Source organism: Callospermophilus lateralis, chromosome 1, assembly GCF_048772815.1.
Source record: "Callospermophilus lateralis isolate mCalLat2 chromosome 1, mCalLat2.hap1, whole genome shotgun sequence".
Lineage (NCBI taxonomy): Eukaryota > Metazoa > Chordata > Mammalia > Rodentia > Sciuridae > Callospermophilus > Callospermophilus lateralis.
Window position 1 is genome coordinate 15,666,178 of NC_135305.1, and position 23,272 is coordinate 15,689,449.

Genomic DNA, 23,272 nt, shown 5'->3' on the forward strand with positions numbered 1-23,272 from the left:
TCAAGGGTGGTGCCCTTTCCTCCCCTACGTTGTGGGGACAACCAGTGGCTTTCTGCCACTTTTCCGCAGGCCGCCCATTTTCCCTTGGACTCACGGATTTTTCTGAGTTCTTGGGATCCAGATGGGCTAATCATTCCCCGCCCAAGCTGTAACTTTCAAAATCCAACGGGGGGCAGAGGGCGGGAGGGGGAAATGGGTGGAGCAAGAGACAAAGAAAGGGGAGGAATCCGGCGGGGCGCAGGGTTCCCTCCCAGACGCCTCAGGCGCTCTCTTCTGCTTTTCTCGGGAGAAAGATCCACTCTGCCACTCGGCCCCGCCCTGCCAATCCTCCCGGTGACCTAAACTACTAAGGCGGGGTCGGTGTCCTGCGCGGCCAACAGAACTTAAACACAGCCAATCACAGCGAGGTCCCTAGAGAGGGGCGTGGCTCGACAACTTCAGCTCCCGACTGGACCAATCCCGACCCCGGAGGCCAAAGCTGTTTCTACCTGGGCCCAGGTGCGGTCCGCTCTGCATCTCCCGGTGGCTCGAGTGCAGGATGGACTGTACGCAGGAGGCCTCGGGAGGAGGCCAAGCCGAGGCTGGCTTCCCAAAGGAGCCCTTGGGAAGCCAGATCCCCGGGCCAGCTCAGCCGCACGTCCCCGCGGAGGCGCAACAGCCTGAGAGTCCCGAAAGCAGCCCGAGCCTGGCCCGGGTCGTGAAGGAGGCAGCGGGCGCGGGCCAGGACCTTCCAGATGAGAAGAAGCTGCCTCCCCCTCGCCCCGGGCTCCTGAGGGTACCGCCACTCAGCCTGGGTTACGGGGCCTTCCGCCGCCTGGGGTCAGCCGGCCGCGAGCCGCCGTCGCCTGGCCCCTCCTCGGCCGAAGAAGCCCGGGATGGCGAAGCAACTGAATGCGAGTTGGTGCCCTGGTCCACCCCTGGTGAGCCAGCGCCCGGCCCTTGGGCGCCCATGGAACTGCAGGTGGACGTGCGCGTGAAGCCTGTGGGTGCGGCCACCGGCAGTCGCGCGCCCTCGCCCGCGCCCTCCACGCGCTTCCTCACGGTGCCGGTACCGGAGTCCCCGGCCTTCTCCCGCCGCTCCTGCACCTTGCAGCGAGCTCCGTCTCCGGGCGTCACGTTGGGCCGCTGCTCGCCGCTGGCTGCTACCCAGACCGAGCGTGACCACCACGTGGAGCGCCAGGACAGCCCCGCCGAAGGGCGCCCGGGCTCTCCAACGTGTCGCTGCCGCTGCCAGGAGCAAGGACTGGGAAAGGAGGACGCGGCGCTGCTGCAGCGTGCTGGGATGGACGGTAAAAAACTGCCCCGGGCGATCACACTCATAGGTAAGTGCTCACTGGCGCCAGGAGTCGGCGCTGCCAGGTCGGGGTAGGTGAGGCGCGCGCGCACGAGAACACTGCAGTGGAGGGACTGGTGCACCCGAAGGCTGTCCTGATGCCGCGACCCCATCTGCCTTCGAGTTAATAAAATTTGGTCTACCTAAATGTAATTCAAAGTGTTTGCGATAAAAGAATAAAACCACTACCCCTCCCCACCCACAAAGAACTTTCGAATTCCTTCTGAGTGTGCGCATCATCTTCCAGGAGAGGTAGAAAGAATTCCGGATGAGGGGAAGTGATGCAGGGTCACTTGGCGGTGGTGGCCAGGGCAGGAACACAGGCTCCAGCTGGGCCAGAGCCCCCTAACCCTGCCATGGACGGAACTTTCCAAGGCCCGGGCTCCTTCCTCTCTGTTATATTGCGGAGCGTGGGCCTCCACTCATCCATTCAGCACGTACTAAGTGGAGACCACGGGTATATGCTAGGGTATATGCCTGTGTATTTTTGTTTATGGAGGTGTGGAGCGCTTGGCACAAAAATAGGGAGAGCCCAGAAATGATGTAAACAACCCTGGATAAGGAACCGGTCGGGAGTGGTTGGTGAACTTGGCTGGGCCAAGCTTGCTGAAGTAGTTATCTTGAGGACTTGAGATGGAAGGGCTCCTTCTAGGGCCAGATCTGCAGGAACAGAAGCCAGGAGGGGTTAGAGCCCTGCCCAGCAAGCAACCTGCCTGAAGCTCCAGAGATGTGAAAAGGAAAGGTAGGAGGAAGCAGGAGATCTGATATGGAAAGATTGGTGGAGTCAGGAACCAAATCCCAAGGGGTTCCCCGGTTCTCAGATATGAGGAGGGTTCCAGACTTGGTTCATTCGGGAAGTTTTGCAGCCTTTGGTCTGAGCACATTTTCTACATGATGGAATATTAGTTTTCTGTCACTATTGTAACACATTTCCACACACCTAGTGACTTTAAATGATACATGCTTATTTGCTTACACTTGTGTAAGTCTGGGAAGTCTGATGCAGTCAAGATGCTGGCAGTGGAGGGGCCATGTTCCTTTCTGGGGGCTCCAGGGGAGATTTCCTTTCCTTGCTTCTTACAGTTTCTAAGGGCCAGCATATGCTTAGCTCATGGCCCTCTCTGTATTCAAATTCAGCAGTGTTAGTCCGAAATCCTTCTCCTGCTGCCACCTCTCTCTCTCACATTCTTCTGCCTCCCTCTTCATGTATAAGGACCCTCATGATCACATTGGGCTCACCCAGATAATCCAACACAATCTCCCTTGCCGCAGTCTCTGGCTGGGCACAAATCACGAGTCTCCACACAGCTTGTAGATTCAAACAGCAATTCTTTATTCCCGAACTCACACCGGCCGTCTACAAACACGTTCTGGGGAAATCCACGTTCTCTGCCCAAATCCACACCGCATGGGCTTCTGTCTCCCAAAATATACTGTCTGACCCTAAGCACTCAAGAGGAACTCAGCAGCAGGATACGCCCTATTCTAAAGGGGGAACACCCTAATCTCCTATTATGCTAAACTGCCCTATTCTAAAGGGGGAACACCCTAATCTCCTATTATGCTAAACCGCCCTATTCTAAAGGGGGAACACCCTAAACACGGATCCTGCCCTGGTCCTTGAGCAAGGTCACCTTTCAGAAGTCCTTCCACTAGACAGCATGGGAGTAAGCTGGCAAGGAATTTGTCATACCTACTTGGCTGATGGCTCCCAGCACTCCCTTTCTCAAGGTTGGCTGATGAGCGACCTTGATTTCCCTTTGTCGTGTAACCCTACGTATTCACAGGTTCCAGGGATTAGGACATGGACATCTTTGGGAAGACAGTATTGTGTCTACAATGATATCAGTCTATACTTTCTTTCAGATTCTTAAAAAAAAAGCCATGACTAGGAAGGGTAGCCTGAGAGGGAAGAGCCAGTGAGGCAAGGTGACAAGGTCGGGTTTTTCGTTCTAGAAAAAGGGCTCTGACAGGGTTAGGGATGTACAAGGCCCCTGGGTTCCATACCCAGTTATCCACACCCCTCCCAACACACACACACAGAGAAAGTGAGCTCTGATAGCATTATGGAGGGAGGCTGGGGCAGGGGTGAGATTGAGGCGGGGGCGCTTAGAAGGCAATAGCAGTGGTTCAACTGGAGATGATGAGGCTTGATCTATGGCAGAGGCAAGAGGGAGAGCTCATGAGGCAGAATTCATGGGCTGGACCCGTGATCAGATGAAGGTAAGCTAACAGGGTGAGTGGAGATGTCAGCCCTGTTTCTGACTTGGGTAACTGGGTAATGGGTTGTGCATCCTTCCACAGTGGAGAACACCAGAAGAGGTGTTGTTGGAGAAATAAATGAGAAAACGGCTTTGGGACCTCCCAATAGAGGTGTCATTTAAAGGAAGAGGAAAAGGAGCTAGCCACAGAGACAGGGGCGTGGGGGGCTATAGAAGGGAAATCAGGAGACACAGAGAAAAGGGGGAGTTTACGGAAAGTGTGGCCAATAGTGTCAAATGTGCCCTGAGGCTTCAGGGAAGAGGCAGTTCTGGGGCTGATTAGGGAAAGTTACCACAAACAGGGATCACTTCACATCACCAGAGGGTATGAAGCAGAGTGGGTGGCAGGCTCAGATGCCAGACAGAACCTATTGCCAGGTGGATGCCATCCTTGGTGCTTTGGTTTTGTTTTCTGGGAAATGGGGAGTTAAAGAACTGAGGCTTGGTGTGCAGGATTCTTCTCGGATGAGGAGCTCTGCTGAGTGGTCTCTTCCTGTGGACCAGGCTGGTCACCTCAACAAGAAGGAAAAACGAAGGTGACTTACCCAAGCCAGCATGATGATGTCCCAACCCAGCTGCTGCTCATTTCCTCGTGAACTTAGAGGAAAGAGTCACCCTTGAGAGCATCGGGGATGTCACTACTTGGTCCCATCCCTCGCTTATATGGGCAGGTGTCCCCAAAGAACTGTAGAGGTGTAAGCAGAAGGACCACACACTTCAGTGTTCTGATTGGCGGCTCCCAGCCTGCAGGCATCGGGCAGGAGAGAGGAGAGTTTGCAAAGCTTAAAAGTGAAGGAAAGAGGGCTGGGGCTGGGGCTCAGCGGCAGAGCACTTGCCTGACACGTGTGAGGCACTGGGCTTGATTCTCAGCACTGCTTATAAATAAATGAATGTAATAAAGGTTCATCAACATCTAAAAAAATATTTTTTTAAAAAAAGTGAAGTAAGAGCTAGATTTTTCAGATGAAGAATATTCTTCCTTCTTGGTTTGGAGTCACCTTCTATGATCCCGAGGCCAGCTTAGGAGTCCCTGTCACATGCTCTCATTGTCCTTGCGCTTCCCAACAGCAGCATTCTTCACTCAGCTTAAGGTTGCCTCCTTGTAAATGTCCCCGCCGCGGGGGCAGGGAAGGTGGCAGACACCCTGGATCCCGACTCCTGGCACCGGGGTCTGCTCAGAGCATCAGTCCATGGCGGAACTTCTTAGTCCCTGGCCCTCTCTGGAGAAGGAGGAGAGGGAGTTTGATCTCAGTGGTTGTCGTGGGTTGGCACACCAAGGTTTGGAGGAGGACGTGAAGGCCGCCTCTCAGGAGTCCCCGTCCAGGCAGAGGGAAAACATTCAGAGAGCAAAAGCACAAGGCAGCCTGGAGTAGCCTCGAGGGGTAGGGACTGTCGGGAGCAGAGGCAGCAGGGATGAGGGGTCTTCTAGAGAAGAGAGCAGCACAGGAACTCAGGGGTGAGGAGGTAGGAAGCAAGAACTTGCTCTGTCTTCAGTGCCTGGAGGAAAGCGAGGCAGGAAGACACTGATGTCCCCAGGTGGAGAGAGGCAGAAGTTTACCCAACGTTCGTGACACAAAAGCAGGCATCTCACTGGCATGAGCCCCTGGGGCCCCTTAGTATTTGGAAGTTTGTATAACTTTTTAAAGATGGCCCCCAGCTGGGCCTGGTGGCTCACGACTATAATCCCAGTGACTTGTGAGGCTGATACAGGAGGATCGAAAGTTCGAGACCAGCCTTAGCAACTTAGCAAGACCCTGTGTCAAAATAAAAAATAAAAAGGGCTGGAGATATAGCTTAGTGGTCAAGCACCCCTGGGTTCAATCCCTAGTACCAAAAAAAAAAAAAAAAAAGAATAAAAGAAAAGCAAAGCAACAAAGATGGCCCCAAACTGAATAAACTTGAAGTTCCATAAGACTCGGATCCCCCAGTTCCGGTATTTTACTAGGTGGAAGTGCTTGTTGTAGTCAAAACATAGGAGTTGCAGGTGGGAACAGTGGGAAAGGATGCAGAGGTGTTAGTTCTGAATTGACAAGGAAATCAAGATCAACTAGAAACTAGAGAATGGCCTGAGGGAAGGTGCCAGAGAGCAAGAGGTACACATGGTTACAGTCATATTATTACTATCCTCTCATAGGAATGTCCCTTGGCCATCGGGAAGTGTTGGCTGGAAGCAAACAGAATTAGATTTAAAGCCAAGAAGTTCCAGGATTAGAGGGGGAAAAAAAAAACAGTTCAAGAGCTTTATCTTCATCTGTGTTTTCAGTTTTTTTGCCAAGAGGGTAATTTTTGTTACTTTGTGATTAAGCGTTTCTTTCTGAAGAGGGTGGGGACTGCCCTTTGGCTCTGCAGGGGGCAGCTTGGAATGAAGTGGGTCCTCCTTCCTGGTGTGGGAGGCTGAATTTCTTTACCTCTTTGTTTTCTACAAAGGCCAGAGCTAAATGTAGTGTTCAACCACAATAATTATTACCTAGGTGATGGGTAGATTTATTTTCCTTGTCTTCTCCAAGCTTTTTTAGAACTTTTTTAGTTCTGCTTTTATTATTTTAAGACTCCCTTTTTGTAAGTAGCTTTTATACCAAGCATTTCCAGATTCTTCCTTGTTTAGGTAAGAGCTTTATTGAGATATAATTTATATGCCATAAAATTCACCAATCTGAAGTTCAATGGTTTGTAGTATATTTTCAAAATTGTGCAATTATCACCACTGTCGATTTTAGAACATTTTCATCATCCTCCAAAAAACTGTACCCTTCAGCCATCACCCCATACACCAGCCACCAATCTTTTTATCTGAACCTTCTGTCTGGAACATATCAATGGACTCATATAGTACATATTATTTGGTATCTGGATTATTTCCCTTAATGTTTTCAAGGTTTATCCATGTTGTAGCTAGTATCAGTTCTTCATTTCTTTTTAGGGCTGAATAATATACTATGATATGGCATACCATGTCTTTTTTATCTATTGATATATTGATGGAAATGTGGGTTAAATCCCTTAAAGAAGCAATATGTATGTGTAGCTTTTTGTTGTTGTTTTAAATATAGGACTAAAGGTGTGGCTCAGTGGTAGAGTGCATATTTAGCATGCTTAAGGCTCTGGGTTCAATTTCCAGCATAAAAAAGGGAGAAAAAAATCCCTTGGGTGCAGTGGTGCACGCCTATAATCCCAGCGGCTATAGAGGCTGAGGTAGGAGGATCTCAGATTCAAAGCCAGCCTCAGCAATTTAATGTGACCCTGTCTCAAAATAAAAGGGCTGAGGGTGTAGCTCAGTGGTTAAGCGCCCCCTGGGTTCAATCCCCAGTACAAAAAAAAAAAAAAAAACAAAAAACAAGATTACAGGTGGATGTTAAATTTTCACATCAACATAATACACTTCCTTTTCTGATCTTTGAAGCAGGTATTTTTTTCCAAAGCAAATGAAAACATAGGGATTTCAAAGTGCTTCTGTCTGCAAAGATGAATAATGATTTATTCAATATCTTGGAAACGTGTCCATCTCTGTGTAGGTATGTGTACATGTGGGTATGAAACATGCTAATATACATGTGGTGTTGTTCTGATGCAGTTGGTCTTTTCAAAATGGTAAGATACCACTGCAGAATTACCTCCGCTATTTCCAGGCTTTGGGAAGTGTGATGGTTACTGGTCCTCCTTGCCGAGGTTTGAGTGACACCTGGGGCCCTTGCAGCAGAGGCTCTGGGAGGGGAGACTGCTTTTCTTGCTTGATTTCAAGCTGTGTCCTCAGAGAGATCAAATTCAGGAATGCTCAGTTGGGGTGTGAATCTCCAGATCCGGGGCTGTGATGAAGTGCTTGCAATCATGCCTCTTTTGTGTACTCTGCGGACTTCCCCAGTTACTCCTTTAACAGGGCAAGGCCTGGCACTAGGAAGCATGCCGTTCCTCTGCTACTCCGTGCCCTTGCCTGCTCTCCCCATCTGGCGTGCCCTCCATTCCTGCAGCCCCGCCCCAGCCCTCTGATCCACTTGTCCTGGAGCTGCAGGCCCTATGTGCTGAGATTTGCAGCTTCGATCCCAGAGCGATTGGAGAGGCCATAGGATTTGGGTGAACTCCAGTGAGCGGAGCCCTTGTTCCTCTCAGCGGGCAGTGTCCCCTGGGTGCCTGTTAGGCCCACTAGGTGTAGGGCTTTGCCCAATTCTCTGGGGTACTTGTGCTTTGGTCGAATGCCCTATGCTCAATGAATGGCTGCTGACCTCATCTGTTCCCACTCCTTTATAGAACCTTCCATCTTCTAATGATTTGAGAAAAGAACCATCTTCTAGCATCTTTCTCCCAAATAACCTGGCTTGAATTTGGGCCAAGGAGGCCATGACACTGGTGTAAGGAGTTGGCAGGGTTCTGGGTGGGCCTTGGCTGGGTGGTCTCTTGTCACATCTCCCTTCTGCCTGTCCCCACCCCCAGGGCTGCCCATGTACATGAAGTCTCTGCGCTGGGCCCTGGCAGTCATGGCTGTGCTCCTGGCAGTCTCCATGGTGACCATTGTGGCCTTGGCCTCCAGAGCAGGTACGGTGTCCCTGCTCCCCTCTGCTCCGCCACCAGGGCTGCCTCCAGCCCTTATAATTAGGATGAGATGTCCCACAGGGGGGTGCAGCATGAAGACACGGGGCTTGTTGAGCAGGGATAAGAAAAATATTCTGTCTTCTCACTGGACATGGCTTGTACCCTGATGGGGAGACTGTGTGGCCTTCTTGGTCCTAGCTCACCTCCCCTTGCCATCGCAGGGTTTACCAGCTCCAGCCCCTAGAATCTCCCCTCTGTCAAGGTCATGGTCAGGTTTTCTCAGTGTACTTTATAGTTTCTTTATAGTTACCCCAGGACTCACCAGGGTCTCTGTGCTTGCAGGAGCCAGGTGCCGGCCATGCCCTCAGGACTGGATATGGTCCAGGGAGCACTGTTACTACCTCTCTTCAGAAGCACAGGACTGGGAGGCCAGCCAGGCGTTCTGCTTGGCCCACCATGCTACCCTGCCCCTGCTGAGCCACACCCAGGTGAGACAGGTGACCAGAAGAGGAATGTTCATGTCATCCAAGATCCCAGAATCCTAGCACTGGAAAGAATCTCTAGATGGGGTCCTTCTACATCCTAGAAGTCAGTAAGACCCACAGGAATAGGGTGACATGCAGGGGGACCAAACATCAGGTCTCCAAGGGTTTCATCTAGGAGCTGGGATATCCCCAACCACCCTGTCAGTCCCAAAGTTACCAGTGTGCTCAGGAGCCAGGCCTGGTGGTAGAGACACACCTGTCCTCTATGGAAGGTGGTATGGAAAATAAAGTACAATTTAACAGGTGTACTAGTCAGGTATTGCTATAATAGGGCTCAGTTACAAATCACCCCCAAACTCCTCAATCTCAACAACTTCTAACGACAAGCATTTATTTTTTTAAAATATTTTTTTAGTTGTCGATGGATCTTTTTTTATTTATTTATATGCAGTGCTGAGAATCGAACCCAGTGCCTCACACATGCTAGGCAAGAGCTCTACCACTGAGCTACCTCCCCAGCCCAGCATTTATTTCTGGTGGTCAGTGGATGGCCTGTGGAGTGTTGATTTGGGCCAGAGAGCTTCAGGATACAGGTTGGTGTGGCGTGGCCTGAGGCTGCAGGTTGGGTCTGTGTTTGCCCTGCAAGTCTCCTCCTTCCCCTGAGAGAAGATAAGAAAAATGGCAGAAGCCCAGGAAACAAGACAGCTGTGCAAGCATCATTTAAGAGGCCACCGTCCATGTCCTGACATTCCATTGGCCAAAGCATAACATGGCTGAGACCAGCATCAAAGGGACAAGGTTGTTTAGTCTACCCCTTGGGGGAAGGGGAGGAGTGAATGTGTGTCCAGTCATGGGCTTGGGAGGTGCCAGACCAATTACCTGGATCCAGCCCTTGGCTTAATTTTTTTCTTTTTTTTTTTTTTTTATTGTGTTAGAACACACATAACAAAACTTACCACCTTAGCCATTCTAAGGGTACAGCGGTATGTAACTCGGTTTGTTTTTCTTTGAAAAATTTCAGAGTCATCTTTGCTGTCGGTGTTCTAAAATTTAACATAACGCTCCATTGTAGGTTTTTTCTTTCATTTTTGTTTCTACTGCCTTATTTCCAATTTTAAGAACTCTCTTTGGTCCTTCAAATGTTCCTGTTTTTATGGTGTTCTCTTGCTGTTTCATGGATGCAATATCTTGTCTTCTTGTGGATCTTTTTTTTTTTTTTTTTTTGGTACCAGGTATTGAACCCAGGGCACTTAACCATCGAGTCACATCCCCAGCCCTTTTTTATATTTTATTCAGAGACAGGGTCTTTCTGAGTTGTTTACAGCCTCACTAAGTTGCTGGGGCTGGGTTTGAACTCATGATCCACCTGCCTTAGACTCCCAAGTTGCCAGGATTACAGGCATGTACCACCGTGCCTGGTTTATTGTGAATCTTAATTGTAATGTTTTTGAAATTTGTTCCCTGCATGATCTGAATATGATAAATATATATACACAGGAAAAAACTGAAAGGCAGATTGAAAACATTCAAATATTTTAATAGTGGTTACCAATGGGAGGCAAGATTATGACTGAATTTATTTTCTTCTTAAAAGCTTTGTTTTCTAACCAGGTGTGGTGGCACACTCTTGTAATCCCAGTGACTCAAGAGGCTGAGGCAAGAGGATTGCAAGTTCTAGGTCAGCCTCAGCAATTTGGTGAGGCACTAAGCAACTTAGTGAAATGTGTCTCAAAATAAAAAATAAAAGGGCTAGGGATGTGGCTCAGTGGTAAAATGCCCCAGGGTTCAATACCCAGTACAAAAACAAAACAAAACCCTATTTTCTAAGAATTCTGCAAATAAAACATGCTGGGATTGGAAGAAGATGCTAGAGGAATAGAAACCTACCAGGCCAAAGGGGCTCAGCACAGCAGTTTCTGCCCAGGGCCTGGGCCAGGCCAACAGTTAGGGTTTAGGTAAAAACAGGCTGTGTAGAGAGACTGTCCCAGGCTTCTGCACCACATGCCCAGCACTGAGTGCTGCAGGTACCACCAGGAAGCCAGTAAAGCAGGGCTCCTTCCCCACAGCCTCTCCCATCAGGAGGTTCTACCCAGAATGACCCTGGACTGAGCCCATCTGCTCCCTGTTGCTGGTGCATCTGCAATGGGGGCATCCAAACAGAGCTTGAGATTTAAGTATACAGGATCAATCATTTGAAACACAAGTAAATATGCAGAAAACAGATAAGCTCCTTCCCTGCAAAAAGACTGAAGCTAAGATTCAGGATCCAGGCAGTTAACAATCCAGAACCTCCAGGAGGTGTGTGTGGCAGGAACACAGCATAAGTGGGTACACAAACCAGGGACACAACAGGCTCTCAGGGTCCCCACAGCTGCAGGCTAAACGGCTCATCTTCCCTAAGAACAGACTGTGCCCAGAGTTAGAAAAAAGGAGAAAATTCAGTCCTGCCTGTGCCAATGATCATTCAGCTCACTCCCCTGTGACTCAACCGCAGGTGTTTTGCCGGGTGCGGGGAGGGAGGAGCCACGTTAACAGTAACACTGAATGGAAGCCACGTCTCGATTTTCAGAAAGATTAAACATAGATATTCATCTTAGAATTAAGGAAATTCAGCCAGGCGAGGTGGTGCACGCCTGTAATCCCCACAGCTCAGGACGCTGAGGCAGGAGGATTGAGAGTTCAAAGCCAGCCGCAGCAACAGCGAGGCACTAAGCAACTCAGTGAGACCCTGTCTCTAAATAAAAATATAAAATAGGGCTGGGATGTGACCCAGTGGTTGAGGGACCCTTAGTTCAATCTCTGGTACAAAAAAAAAAAAAAAGAATTAAGGAAATTCAGTAGTCTGGAATATTTGAATCTTCTCTGTGCATACTATGTAGTGAGCTATAAAGACAGAAGCAGGGGAGAAAGCAGACAGAAACTCAGTGTTTCATGGGTACAGCATTTCTCTTTAGGAAGGTAAGAAAGTTCTGGAGATGAATAGTGGGGATGGCTGCACAGTCATGTGATTGCACTTAATGCCACTAGACTATACATTTAAACAGGATTAAAATGGAGGCCAGGAGAGGGCCCCAGTGGTAGACTGTGTGTAGCATGCACATGCCTCTGGGTACAATCTCCAGCACCACACACATGCACACTTGGTTAAAATGGTAACTTTCAAGCCGGCATGGTGGCACATGCCTGTAATCCCAGTGATTTGGGAGGCCGAGACAGGAGGATCACGAATTCAAAGCCAGTGAACTAAGCAACTCAGTGAGACCCTGTCTCTAAATAAAATACAAAATAGGGCTGGCATGTGGCTCAGTGTTAGAGTGCCCCTGAATCAAATCCCCGGTACCAACAACAAAAAAAAATGGTAGCTTTCTTATTATGTGGCATATTTCATCACAAAATTTTTAAAAAGAAATATAAGAAAGCATTGCGAATGATTCATCTTCATTTTAGGATGTAAATCATCAGATTTCAAGTCCATTCTGCCCTTTGCCACTTTACCCCTCTGCCCACATTCGTGGTAAAAGTTGGAGAAGCTGCAGCCTAAGGCCCTGGAGGCCCGGGATCTGCCCAACCTTCGTGGAAGTGCACTTCTTTAAGCCATCAATTACTCACTGGTTCCTGGAATTTATTTTTAACTCCGGACAATGCCTTTCCTGCACCATAATCTCTGCTAACAATGAAAACTTGGACTCGGAACTGCAAGGAATAAAGGGTTGGAGTGGAGTGGGCGGGGATAGCTCCTGTCGACGGGAGGCAAAATGAGGCGGAGCAGGAGAACCAGATGGCTCTGGACTTGGACAAAAAACAAGCCCGTATCCCACATGGGTGACCATAAACTTCAAACCAGGTCACATTTGTTGGCAGTGAGGACAAAGTCTTACCCATCACACCACAGGGACAGATTTCATGGCTGCAAGGGCATTTAATGAGTATGTACTGTGTGCCATTAGATTTACATGTTCAACCTCATAATGCAGCCTCCCCGTGTTCACAGAGGACCTTGCTGCTCCGGAAAGCTGGATGCCTTGACACATGACTTACACATGACTTACAAGTCACGGGACTGCATTTGAAGATGGGGTGTCCTGGCACCAGAGTTCTCTGCACAGTCATGGCCCCAGTCTGAGTGTGGGACAGGCATCAGCCAAGCCCTCATGTGCCTTCCCAAAGGGACACTGTCAGTGGCTGAAGATGGCAGATCTGTAACCAGGCAGGGAGAAGCTTTGGGACTGCTTACCCCCAACTCACACCACAGTACCATGGGAACCCTTCTTACCCTCCCCAGGGTTCCCTCCCACAGCCCAGCCCGTGGAGTCCAGCCTGCCACTGGGTTTCACCTGATCTGACCACTTACTGCTCCCCATTGTCACACGTGGTCACACATGGTCTTTGGGGTTGAAGATCAAGGTTAGAGCCTGGAAGCTGCTGTTGGCTCCTCTTCTGGCTGATAACCAGCTGGTGCTGGCCCTAGGGGGCAGAAGATGGCTCTGCACTGATCCCTGCGGGGCCCATAGTGGTCCAGCCTGAACCTGTGGCCTCTACTGATTGTTGGCAGTTTTGCTGAGCTGGCCTACTGTGTGCTGGGTCTCACGGTACAACAGGTCCCCCGCTCTCACCAAGCTCAAGTGAGCAAGCCCTTAAAAAGCAGCCCAGCAGCTCTGCTCTGTGAAGGTTATAGGAGGCTGTGGGAGGGAGGATCACCCAGCTCACCTTGGAGGGATCAGACTGGTGTCCCTGTAGGAAGTCATCTTGACCCTGAGACCTGAAGGGTAGGTGAGGCACACCAAGGGTACAACTGTGGACAATTCGGGTGCTTAAATTAAGTTACACTAAGCCAGGGCTGGGGATGTGGCTCAAGTGGTAGCGCGCTCCCCTGGCATGCATGCCACCCGGGTTCGATCCTCAGCACCACATACAAACAAAGATGTTGTATCCGCCGATAACTAAAAAAATAAATATTAAAAATTCTCTCTCTCTCTCTAAAAAAAAAAAAAAAAAAAAAAAAAAAAAGTTACACTAGCCACTTCTAGTCTCCGTCAATGTGAATATATGCCTCTTGACTTTGCCATCAGCGATATGTATTTGTTGGTATGATCTAATTTATTTATTTATTCATTCATTCATTTACTTACTTTGGGCACTGGGGATTGAACCCAGGAACACTTTACCACTGAGCAACATCCTCAGCCCTTATTATTATTTTTTTTTTATTTTGAGACAGGGTCTTGCTAAGTTGCTGAGGCTGGCTTTGAACTTGGAATTCTACCTCAGCCTCCTGACTCACTGAGTTTACAGGCGCGTGCCACGGCACCTGGCTACTTACTGTTTTTTTGTTTTGTTTTTTTAATAGTGCTAGGGATGGAAACCAGGGCCTCCCCACATGCTGGGGAAGTGCTCTGTGACTGAGCCACACCCTTGGCCCCTGCTTTCCACCCCCCTAACTAAGCATGATCTCATGTTATCAGTTTAGCACTGTAATTTTCCATCATGTTGATATCTCATAATCTGCCTAGTTGTTTCCTGATTTCTGGGCACTTGAGTAGTTCTTTTTTTTTCTTTTTGGTCTAAACAGCACTGTGTTGTCTTTGAATAAGTTCTCTGTCTCCCTTTTTACTCTTGGTTTATTCTTCAAAGTGGAGTCACCCATCTGAGCTACAGGATGGCACTGCTGCTCAGGTTACATGGCACCAAATCATGTCCCAGAAGGAAAACTGGTGTGGGCTGTACCATCATCACTGCCCCCACCCCCAAGTCCTCACTCTGGGGCAAACTGTTTTTCTCAGTTAGAAAAACTCATTCATTTTCTAAAACAAACACCTTTTTTTTTTTTTTTTTTGCTTTAATTCACTGTTTAATATGACAACAAACACAAGGTAAAAAGAAAAATTCATCTTTAGTAACACTAACACACTGATTTTGGTTTTTGTCATTCTTTGTGTGACTATGTCACACACACATTTTTTTATTGTTATAGTCATGCCACAGTTTTGATTTTTTTTTTTTCTTTCTGAAAATTTTTCAGTGCTGGGGATAGAACCCAGGGTGCCTGCCCTACCACTGAATTATATCCCCAGCCCTTTTTATTGTTTATTATGATCTTGCTAAATTGCTGAGGCCTCTAATTTGCAATCCTCCTGCCTCAGCTTCCCAAAGACCCTGGAATTACAGGCCTGAGCCACTGTGCCCAGCTGACTCTGCTTTTTCATTTCATGAGCTATACTGCTTTTCCCATGTGGCTCCTTGGCCTTTGTACGCACCTTTGTGTTAAGTGACCACTACTGCCTTGAACCCATGCAAGGTACTTAGTGCTCGTTGCAGCAATCTGCTCCCCGGCCTCCCCTGCTGCTTAGTCAATCGCCAGCCCCAGCCTCAGCCCCGCCAGGCTTCTGCGGTTACCTGGACGTGCTTCAGGGCCTCCCATCCGGACGCGGGTCCTCTCTGAGCGGTTTTGTGCCCATGCTCGTTGCTGAGTGGTGACTGTGGTTCTCACCCCCTCGAGGGCTGAGACGGATCGCCCTCATATCCAGCAACCCCAGGCACCGGTTCCGCTCTGATCATTACCGTAATCTCTGCAAGCAGCGCGTTGACCTGGCTCTCTTCTGCAGAAGCCTCGGGGAAGCGCCCTGGTAGGCCACGCCCACGTCCAAAGAAGAGTGACAGTGTGCTTTCCTCCCCAGGACTTCCTGAGCAGATACCAGATCACCAAACGATCCTGGGTGGGGGCCCGGCGAGGCCCCCAGGGCTGGCACTGGACCGATGGGGCCCCCTTGCCAATCCAGCTGTGAGTGACCGTGGGCTTCCTCCCCCTCTGCTGTTCGGGATCTTCCCATGCCCCACCCCAGCCTGCAGTGCCACCAGGGAGACCCACCCCACCCATGCCCAGGACCCTGGCATCAGTTTCGTCCCTTTTTCTCCACCCCTCCTGTGGGTCCCCCAGCGCGTTCATCCAAGCAGGACCGTCACTGCCATCTCACAGATACGAGGTCTACAGCCAGAGCCATTCGGTGGTTCACCAGAGCCACACAGCTGACCAACAGGGGACATCCTTGTGTCCTTTCCAGACAGCCCCCTGCCTCTGTGCAGTGACCTACACCGTATCTGGGTCCATGGAGGGACTGGGCACGCAGCTGGGCAGGCCCATGCCAGCCAGGAGGCCTGATATCCTGAGCGTCTCCCGCTTTCCACTCTCGCCCTTGCCAGACTTCCAGAGGAAGGTGAGGACAACCCAGATCTCAGCTGCGGGGTCCTGGAGGAAGGCCGGCTCCTGGCTCTAGACTGCAGCTCTCCCAGACCCTGGATCTGTGCCAAGGAGACCAAGTGATTTGGGTTTCACCTTGCTCAGCCTGTTGGGGGCCAAGGTGAGATGGGGGCAGCCTCTTCACCAACGCCAGGGACTGGGACTTCCAATGCACAGTGGCCCCATCTGAAGGGAAGATTTGCTTGGGCCTCAGGTCAAGGGCCAAATTTGGTCTCCAGCTTCTGGTGCTGATATGTTCCATCACTTGGGGATGGTTTCTAGCATGTCTGGGCCTTAGTTTACCCTTCATTAACATGGACTTTTCCCTTCTCTCCCTGACCAGCTTCATCATACCACCCACTCTTCCAGACCCAGAGGACAGAGCCAATCAACCACAGATGATTCCAGTCTGGGTTCCCTCTTGATCCCACTGACATGAGTCTTGCAAGTGTTGTGGCAAAGGGACTTGGCAGGGACTTTGGCATCATTGCTCAGGTTCCATTTCCAGGCAGCTGATGTACACTGATACAGGTGACCAGCCTGTGACAGTGCCATAGGAAAACAAGTGGGCGGGCCTGGAGGAGGGCAGGGGAGTTTTCCTTCCCCACCCTGCAAGCTGGAGAGGCTGGTGGACAGTAAGCACCTGCTTGGAGGTCTAGCACGTGGGGCTGGCGGGGGGCCCCCAGCTAGCCAGTGCCCCAGGTTGGGAGGAAGCAATGGGCCTCCTGGGTAAGTAAGGCCAAGAGAGCTCCCCAGCTTGGTAGGCGAACATTGCTGAGAAGTATGTTGCTCGAGTGAGGAAAGAATGCAGAGAAATGTGGGCAGGTTGGGGACAGCTCTTCCAAGCTGTAGGGGACAACCACCTTGAAAACGTGTTAGGGTTCAGTGAAGGCCTTTTGGCCAGTGGGAGGGCGAGAGGCTGGGCTGAAAGAGTGTGTAGTCTTGCAAGTCTGTCTACACCTCCCCAAACCACTGGAGTCTTAGTGCCACGACGTGTGTGACATGATCATGCTGTGCAAACCAGCAGTCTCTGCTTGAAGTCAGACCACGCAGGCAGAAAAGCCTTTCTTGAGCATTTGAACCAGTAACTGCTATGGGCTGTCTGAGAGAAAGAGGTGGACAGTCTTGAATGGGTGGAACCTCCCACCACTCTTGGGCAGTAACAACAAAAAGGGAGGTGGAAATTTCCCATCTGCTTGGGAAATTCTGGCAGCTCGCTCAGTCAGAAAGAGGAAAGTTTAAAATAAAACCCAGTTCTGTGGACTCCAAAGGCCACACTCCTGCTTCTCCAACACACTATGGAGAAAACCAGGATGTCAGTGGCCACCGAGGGGGAGGAGGTCCTGAGCTATCTCACACTCAGGATCACCCACTGCTTCTGTTATTTTTTGCTATAGGTGGCATTGGCTCAAGCCCCTGGATGGCTAAAAGTTCCAAAGTGTCCGCTTACTTGGCTTAAAGCATTGTACTGCCTCCTAGCAGGGGTCTTGGCGCTTCTGCATATGTACCTCCTCCATGCAGCTTCTTGGGCTTCCTCATGCAATGGCAGCTCTAAGAAGACCTGTTCCCCAAGATGGGACAGAATGAGCTAGATCTCCTGGGGCAGCAGTGGAAGTTTCTCAGGGTCCCATGTGCCATATTTTATTGGCCTAAATAAGAAACAAGGCCAACCAACTTCAAGCAGTAGAGAAATGGACTCCAACTCTTGAAGAACTTTTGGCCTTACCCACCATCCTCTGGTATAAAACAGAGCCTTGACTTGCTTTTTATCAGAAAGAATTTCCTTGCTCAAGTGTGTGGTATTTTTTCAATCTGGATCTGTCATGGTTTGTTCTGTGTCTTGCTCCAAAATAAAAACTGTTCTGTGGCACTTTTGAGTCCAACCAGATAATTATTAATGAGCAGCTTTGCTTACAGAAAAGAAAAACCCCTTAAATATAAATGTACACACATCACACACACACACACACACACACACACACACACACACACACACACACATTACAAACCCAAGGCAAGCTTCATGCTTTACTGGAAAACAGAATTATTTCCATTAGAAAAAGTAAGGACATTGACCATGGTCACTACTGTTTAATATTGTCCCAAGGATAAAAGTCAAGGCAGTTAGAAGGTAGAATGAAATTTGAGCACCAATTGGAAAGCAACAGGTAAAATGACCATTATTTGCAGATGGCATGATTATCTGGAAAACTCAACACTATCAGAAAATAAGGACCAACAAGAGAAATTAGGCTGTGGGTCCAAAACTAATGCAAAGAAGTCATGGTATTTCACCTCACCTGCTTTTTCTTATATGAATAGTATGTTACAAATATCCCTAATATATGGTGATAAAGCAAATCACAAATTTTTCTGGTGAGGACTTTTCCAGGGGTGAATGAGAAGGGTCCAGGAACCTTGATTAGTAGTGATTACATGAGTACATACAGTTATCAAAACTCGTCAGACAATGAACTGGGGTTGCGGCTTGCCTAGCATGTGTGAGGCACTAGGTTCAATTCTTAGCACCGCATATAAATAAATAAGGTCTATTGACAACTAAAAAATATTGAAAAAAAAAAACCTCATCAGACTAAACTCAAAATGCATGTATTTTATATGTAATTTGTACTTCAAATAAGTTGATTTTAAAGCATATTGATAATAGAACTTCACTATAATTGGTTTTTCATACTTTTATGTTTATTTTATACTTTAAAAATATAATTCTGGCTGGTGCAGTGGTGCACACCTGTAATCCCAGCAGCTTGGGAGGCTGAGATAGGAGAATCATGGGTTCAAAGCCATCCTCAGCAACAGCAGGGTGGTAAGGAACTCGGTGAGACCCTGTCTCTAAATAAAATGCAAAATAGGGCTGGGGATGTGGTTCAGTGGTTGAGTGTCCCTGAGTTCAATCCCCAGTAGGCCTCCCCCAAACTATATATATATATAAAATTTATATTATATATAATTTATATATATTATATATAATTTTTATATTTTATACATATATAATTTATATATTTTATATATATATATATATAAAATTCTGCACCAAGCATAGTGTTGCTTGCCTGTAATCCCAGCAACTCCAGAGACAGGCAGGAGGATCACAATTTTGAGGCCAGCCTCAAACTTGAGACCCTGTCTCAAAATAGATGTAGTTCAGTGGTAAAGCACCCCTAGATTCAACCCTCTGGACCACTAAGTGAATGAATAAGCAAATAATTCTAAAAAGGAATCTATGGTGCAGAAAAAGTCAAAAAACCTATAGCAGTTGTGATGGATCTTTTTTTTCTATGCATGTCTTCTATGTCTCCTACCTTTTCATTTCTTATATTTATCTCTGATACATTCTGAGTATTTTCCTCAGATTTATCTTCTAGTTCATGTAACTTTTCAACTGTTTCTAACTTACTTAACTTGCCTGCTCAGTTTTTTTTTTTTTAAGATGTAAATGTCACAACACAATGCCTTTATTTTTATGTGGTGCTGAGAATCGAATCAGGGTCCTGCTCATGCTAGGCGAGCACACTACCACTGAGCCACAATCCCAGGCCCAGCCTGCTCAGTTTTTAAGGCCAAACTATTTATTTTATTTTTTTTTTTTTGGTGCTAGGGATTGAACCCAGGGCCTTATGCATGCCAGGCAGGCACTCTGCCAACTGAGCTATATCCCTAGCCCCAAATTATTTTTTGTCTACAGAAATTATATTTGGTTCTATGTATTTATTTATTTTTGGTACTGGGGATTGAACCCAGTGGCACGTTATTGCCAAGCTACATCACTAGTCCTTTTTAATTTTTTTAAATATAGTTTTAGTTCTCAATGGACCTTTATTTTATTTATTTATATGTGGTGCTGAGAATCGAACCCAGTGCCTCACACATGCTAGGCAAGCGCTCTACCACTGAGCTACAGCCCAGCCTTAATTTTTATTCTGAGACAGGGTCTCACTAAGTTGCTCAAGCCAGCCTTGAACTTGTGATCCTCCTGCTTCAGCCTCCCAAGTAGTTGGAATTACAGGCGTGCACCACCACACTTGGCTGTGTGTTCAACTTTAGAATGTACTTACCATTCCATATGGATTTCTATCTCAGTGGGTTATGAGAACACCTCTTTAGTGTAAGTTTGCATTGATTTATACTAAGGACTCCATGGATATCAGCAAGTCCAGGGCAATTTTGATGTTAATTTCTTAGGTTGAAAGTTTTTAGACCATGAAGTTCATCCAAGTTCCAATCTCCTGCCAAAGGAGACCCAGCCCTGGGGCATCATATCAGTGGAAACTCTTTTATCCAAGCAGGGGTCAAGGAGCTTCCTCATCATCCTCCTCATGGGTGCCATTTTCTAATCCCACCTTTCCCTGAGGAACACCCCTCAAAGTTCTGGGTATAAATGGACTAATCTTGCGTTGGTCCAAGACTACAGCTCCCTTCTCACGTAAGTATGAAAATAGCCCGTAATTCACTAAGCTAATGTTTCACCTGGTGGGGGAGCAAAAAGAAAAAAAAAAAAAAAAGAAACTATTTCCTGTGCTTCCTTGTCTGATTTTCAGTGTTCTTCCCTTATTTTAGGGAGTTCTCTTTTGTATGAGCAAAGCTGCAAATGTTCAGAGAAGTTTAATTTTATCAGATACCTTTTCAGCATCTCTGAAAGTGATCACATCCTTTTTCTTTTTTGATCTTTTAATACAATGGATTATAATGAAAGAGTTCCTAAAATTAAATCATCCTTTAATTTCTGGAATAAACCTCCCTTGATTATGCTATTTAATCTGCCAAAACTTCATGGTAAAGTTTTGCAGAAATATTTTAAATGTATTTGATTTGAAGTTTTCTCTTTCTAATGCTCCTCTGTTAAAGTTTGATTGTAATGTTATGGCAATTTCACTGATAGAATCTAGGACTTCTTTTTTTTCCCCCTAAGTTCTGGAGTAGTTTAAAGTCACTGGAGTGTTTGGCAAGTGGAGCAGGGAAGCATGTTATAGCAAAGAACTGAGGACCAACTTGAAGAGCCTTGTGCTGATTGTAGACTTTCTTTTTGAATTTTGCTGTCTGTCTCTCCCTGTGGAGATGACCCACATTCTCCCTTGAATGTATTATCCACTTTCTAAATAAACCTCTATGCCTTTAAAAAATGATTAATTAACTTTTGCTTTTTAAAAAAATCCTTTTCTCCTATCCTGGTCTGTTGTAATTTAGAGAGATGGACTCTCCAGGTGGACTCAATATGATCATAAGAAAGGGAAGCAGGTCGGTCAGAGATAAGAGAAGGACAATTGCTAGCACAAGCAGAGAATGAAGGATACCTGAAGGGGCCATGCTTGTGACTTTGACAACAAAAGAAAGGACCACCGCTAAGGAATACAGCTTCTAGAGGCTGGAGAGGATGAAAAACAGGTTCTTTGCTGCAGCCTTCACACAGTGCTGCCAACACCTTGATCATAACTTGGGAAAACTGACTTTGGACTTTCTGGTGTCCCCAACAGTAAGATATGTGTGTGTGTGTGTGTGTGTGTGTGTGTGTGTGTGTGTGTGTGTGTTTAAGCCACTACATTTACACTCTTTTGTTACAGCAGCAACAGGACACCGATCAACTGGATCACAGTTTTTAGAAGAATTTTTATAACTAGTTATCAATACAACTGGCTTCCTTTTTAATCCTACATAATTTGCTTTATGCATTTTTTAAAAATATTTATTTTTTAGTTTTTTTCGGCGGACACAACATCTTTTTTGTTTTGTATGTGGAGCTGAGGATCGAACCCGGGCCACACGCATGCCAGGCGAGCGCGCTACCACTTGAGCCACATCCCCAGCCCCTGCTTTATGCATTTTGAAGTATTGTTTTAAGAGGGAATCTACAGGCTTCATCAGACAACTGCCAAATGGATCGGTGAACTAAAAAAATATTAAGAACCTTTTTTTATCTACATTTGTCCCCTTATGATTTGTTTTGCCCCATGGAACCCAAAGCTATAGTTACTGCATAGATGGGAGAGTTCCCACAAGGGACTGCCCCAAACTGACCCAAGATGGGGCCTGCTGCGGTTCCAAAGCAGGAAGCCCTGCAGGCCAGGGCGGATGGAGGGAGTATGTGTTGGGGGGAACTTACAGAGTGTCCTCCTGAGGTCAGCATGAGAAGGGCGTCCTACCTACATATGCATGTCCCCTGGGGTAGGGGAGGGAGGGAGTTCCAGGAGGGTGTAAGACACTGGGCTCAGGGTCAGTTGTGTTTTTTTGGTGTTTAGACACCAACCTGAAGTCCTGTTACCAGTGCCTGGGAAATCCAAGGCCCAGGCTAGGGCTCAAGCCTGCAGCAGAGATGCAGCCAACCAGGTCACAGAGCTGTCAAGGCGCTCCATGTTTTTTGGGCTAGCACATGGAAAATGAGGACAAGGGAAGTGGAGGAAGGCCCACAGTCCACCCCTCTGACTGGCTCTTATGACCTCATACTCCCACTGAAGTGGACATACCAGGGCTTAGGCGGCCAGGCCAAGATGGCGCGTGAGGAGGTCAGGGGCAGGGCCAGAACAGAGGAGCATCCAGAGGGTCTTCTGATGACATCAACTTCCTGCTTGACACTTCTGTACTCGTGTTCCTAAGTGGGGAATCCAGTAGAAAAACTAAACCAGACACATGGACACAGGGGGCACCAATCAATAACAGTGAGGAGAATGTGGACAGGGGAGGAGATACGGAAAGGAGGAAATTCCAGGGATCATAAAAAGAACAGGCCCAAACTCCCCCACGGATTCCAGGCTCTGGGGCCTCTCCTCTTCAGAGAAGCCTATCTCTGTACCTCTAACTCTTTAATAAATCTACTTCTTGCTTGCTATATCTGTGTCCTGTTCAATTTTTATTTTATTTGTGGTGCTGGGGATTAAACCCATGGCTGTGCGCATGCGAGGCAAGCACTCCACCAACTGAGCTGTATCCCCAGCCTCTCTGTCCTTCAATTCTTTGCTGATCAGAGACAAGGAACCCAGCACCCCTAGACAGTAACACCACCCCAGCCACAATGTTCCCTGAACCTCTGGAAAGGGCGGACTTGCGGCAGCCTGGAGCCCTAACTTGATGGAATACTGCAAGGAGAGCCACAACCCTGTGAGCACATGCACCACGTTATAAGACCCCCAAAGGACGCTGGGGTGTGTAGCTCAGAGGAGGAGTGCAGCGCGCTGGAGGCACTGGGTTGTTTCCAGCACCAAAAACCAAAACAAATTAATTAAAATAAAAACAGAGCCGCAATTCCTACAAGGCGTACTAGTAGAAATTTCCACCAAGGACCCTCCCCAACCATGATTTTTCTGTAGGCCACAGGGGTCATCGCCCATGTGATCAGTGAGATGTAAATGTTCTTACAAATGAAGGAGGGGTTGACTGACTGCGGCTTCTTTGGGATACACCCACCCTGAAGGCCTCAGAGGGC

At 47.9% G+C, this 23,272-nt stretch overlaps 1 protein-coding gene across 1 annotated transcript; it reads left to right on the plus strand.

Moving 5' to 3' along the window:
- The first annotated feature begins 525 nt into the window (after positions 1-525).
- On the plus strand, positions 526-17,774 carry Klrg2 (killer cell lectin like receptor G2). The gene is made up of 6 exons (XM_076860217.1): positions 526-1,322; positions 8,020-8,121; positions 8,461-8,606; positions 15,278-15,381; positions 15,801-15,958; positions 16,181-17,774. The coding sequence occupies exons 1-5, from the start codon at positions 539-541 to the stop codon at positions 15,919-15,921; spliced, it is 1,257 nt and encodes a 418-aa protein (XP_076716332.1). The 5' UTR covers positions 526-538; the 3' UTR covers positions 15,922-15,958; positions 16,181-17,774.
- The last annotated feature ends 5,498 nt before the right edge of the window (positions 17,775-23,272 follow it).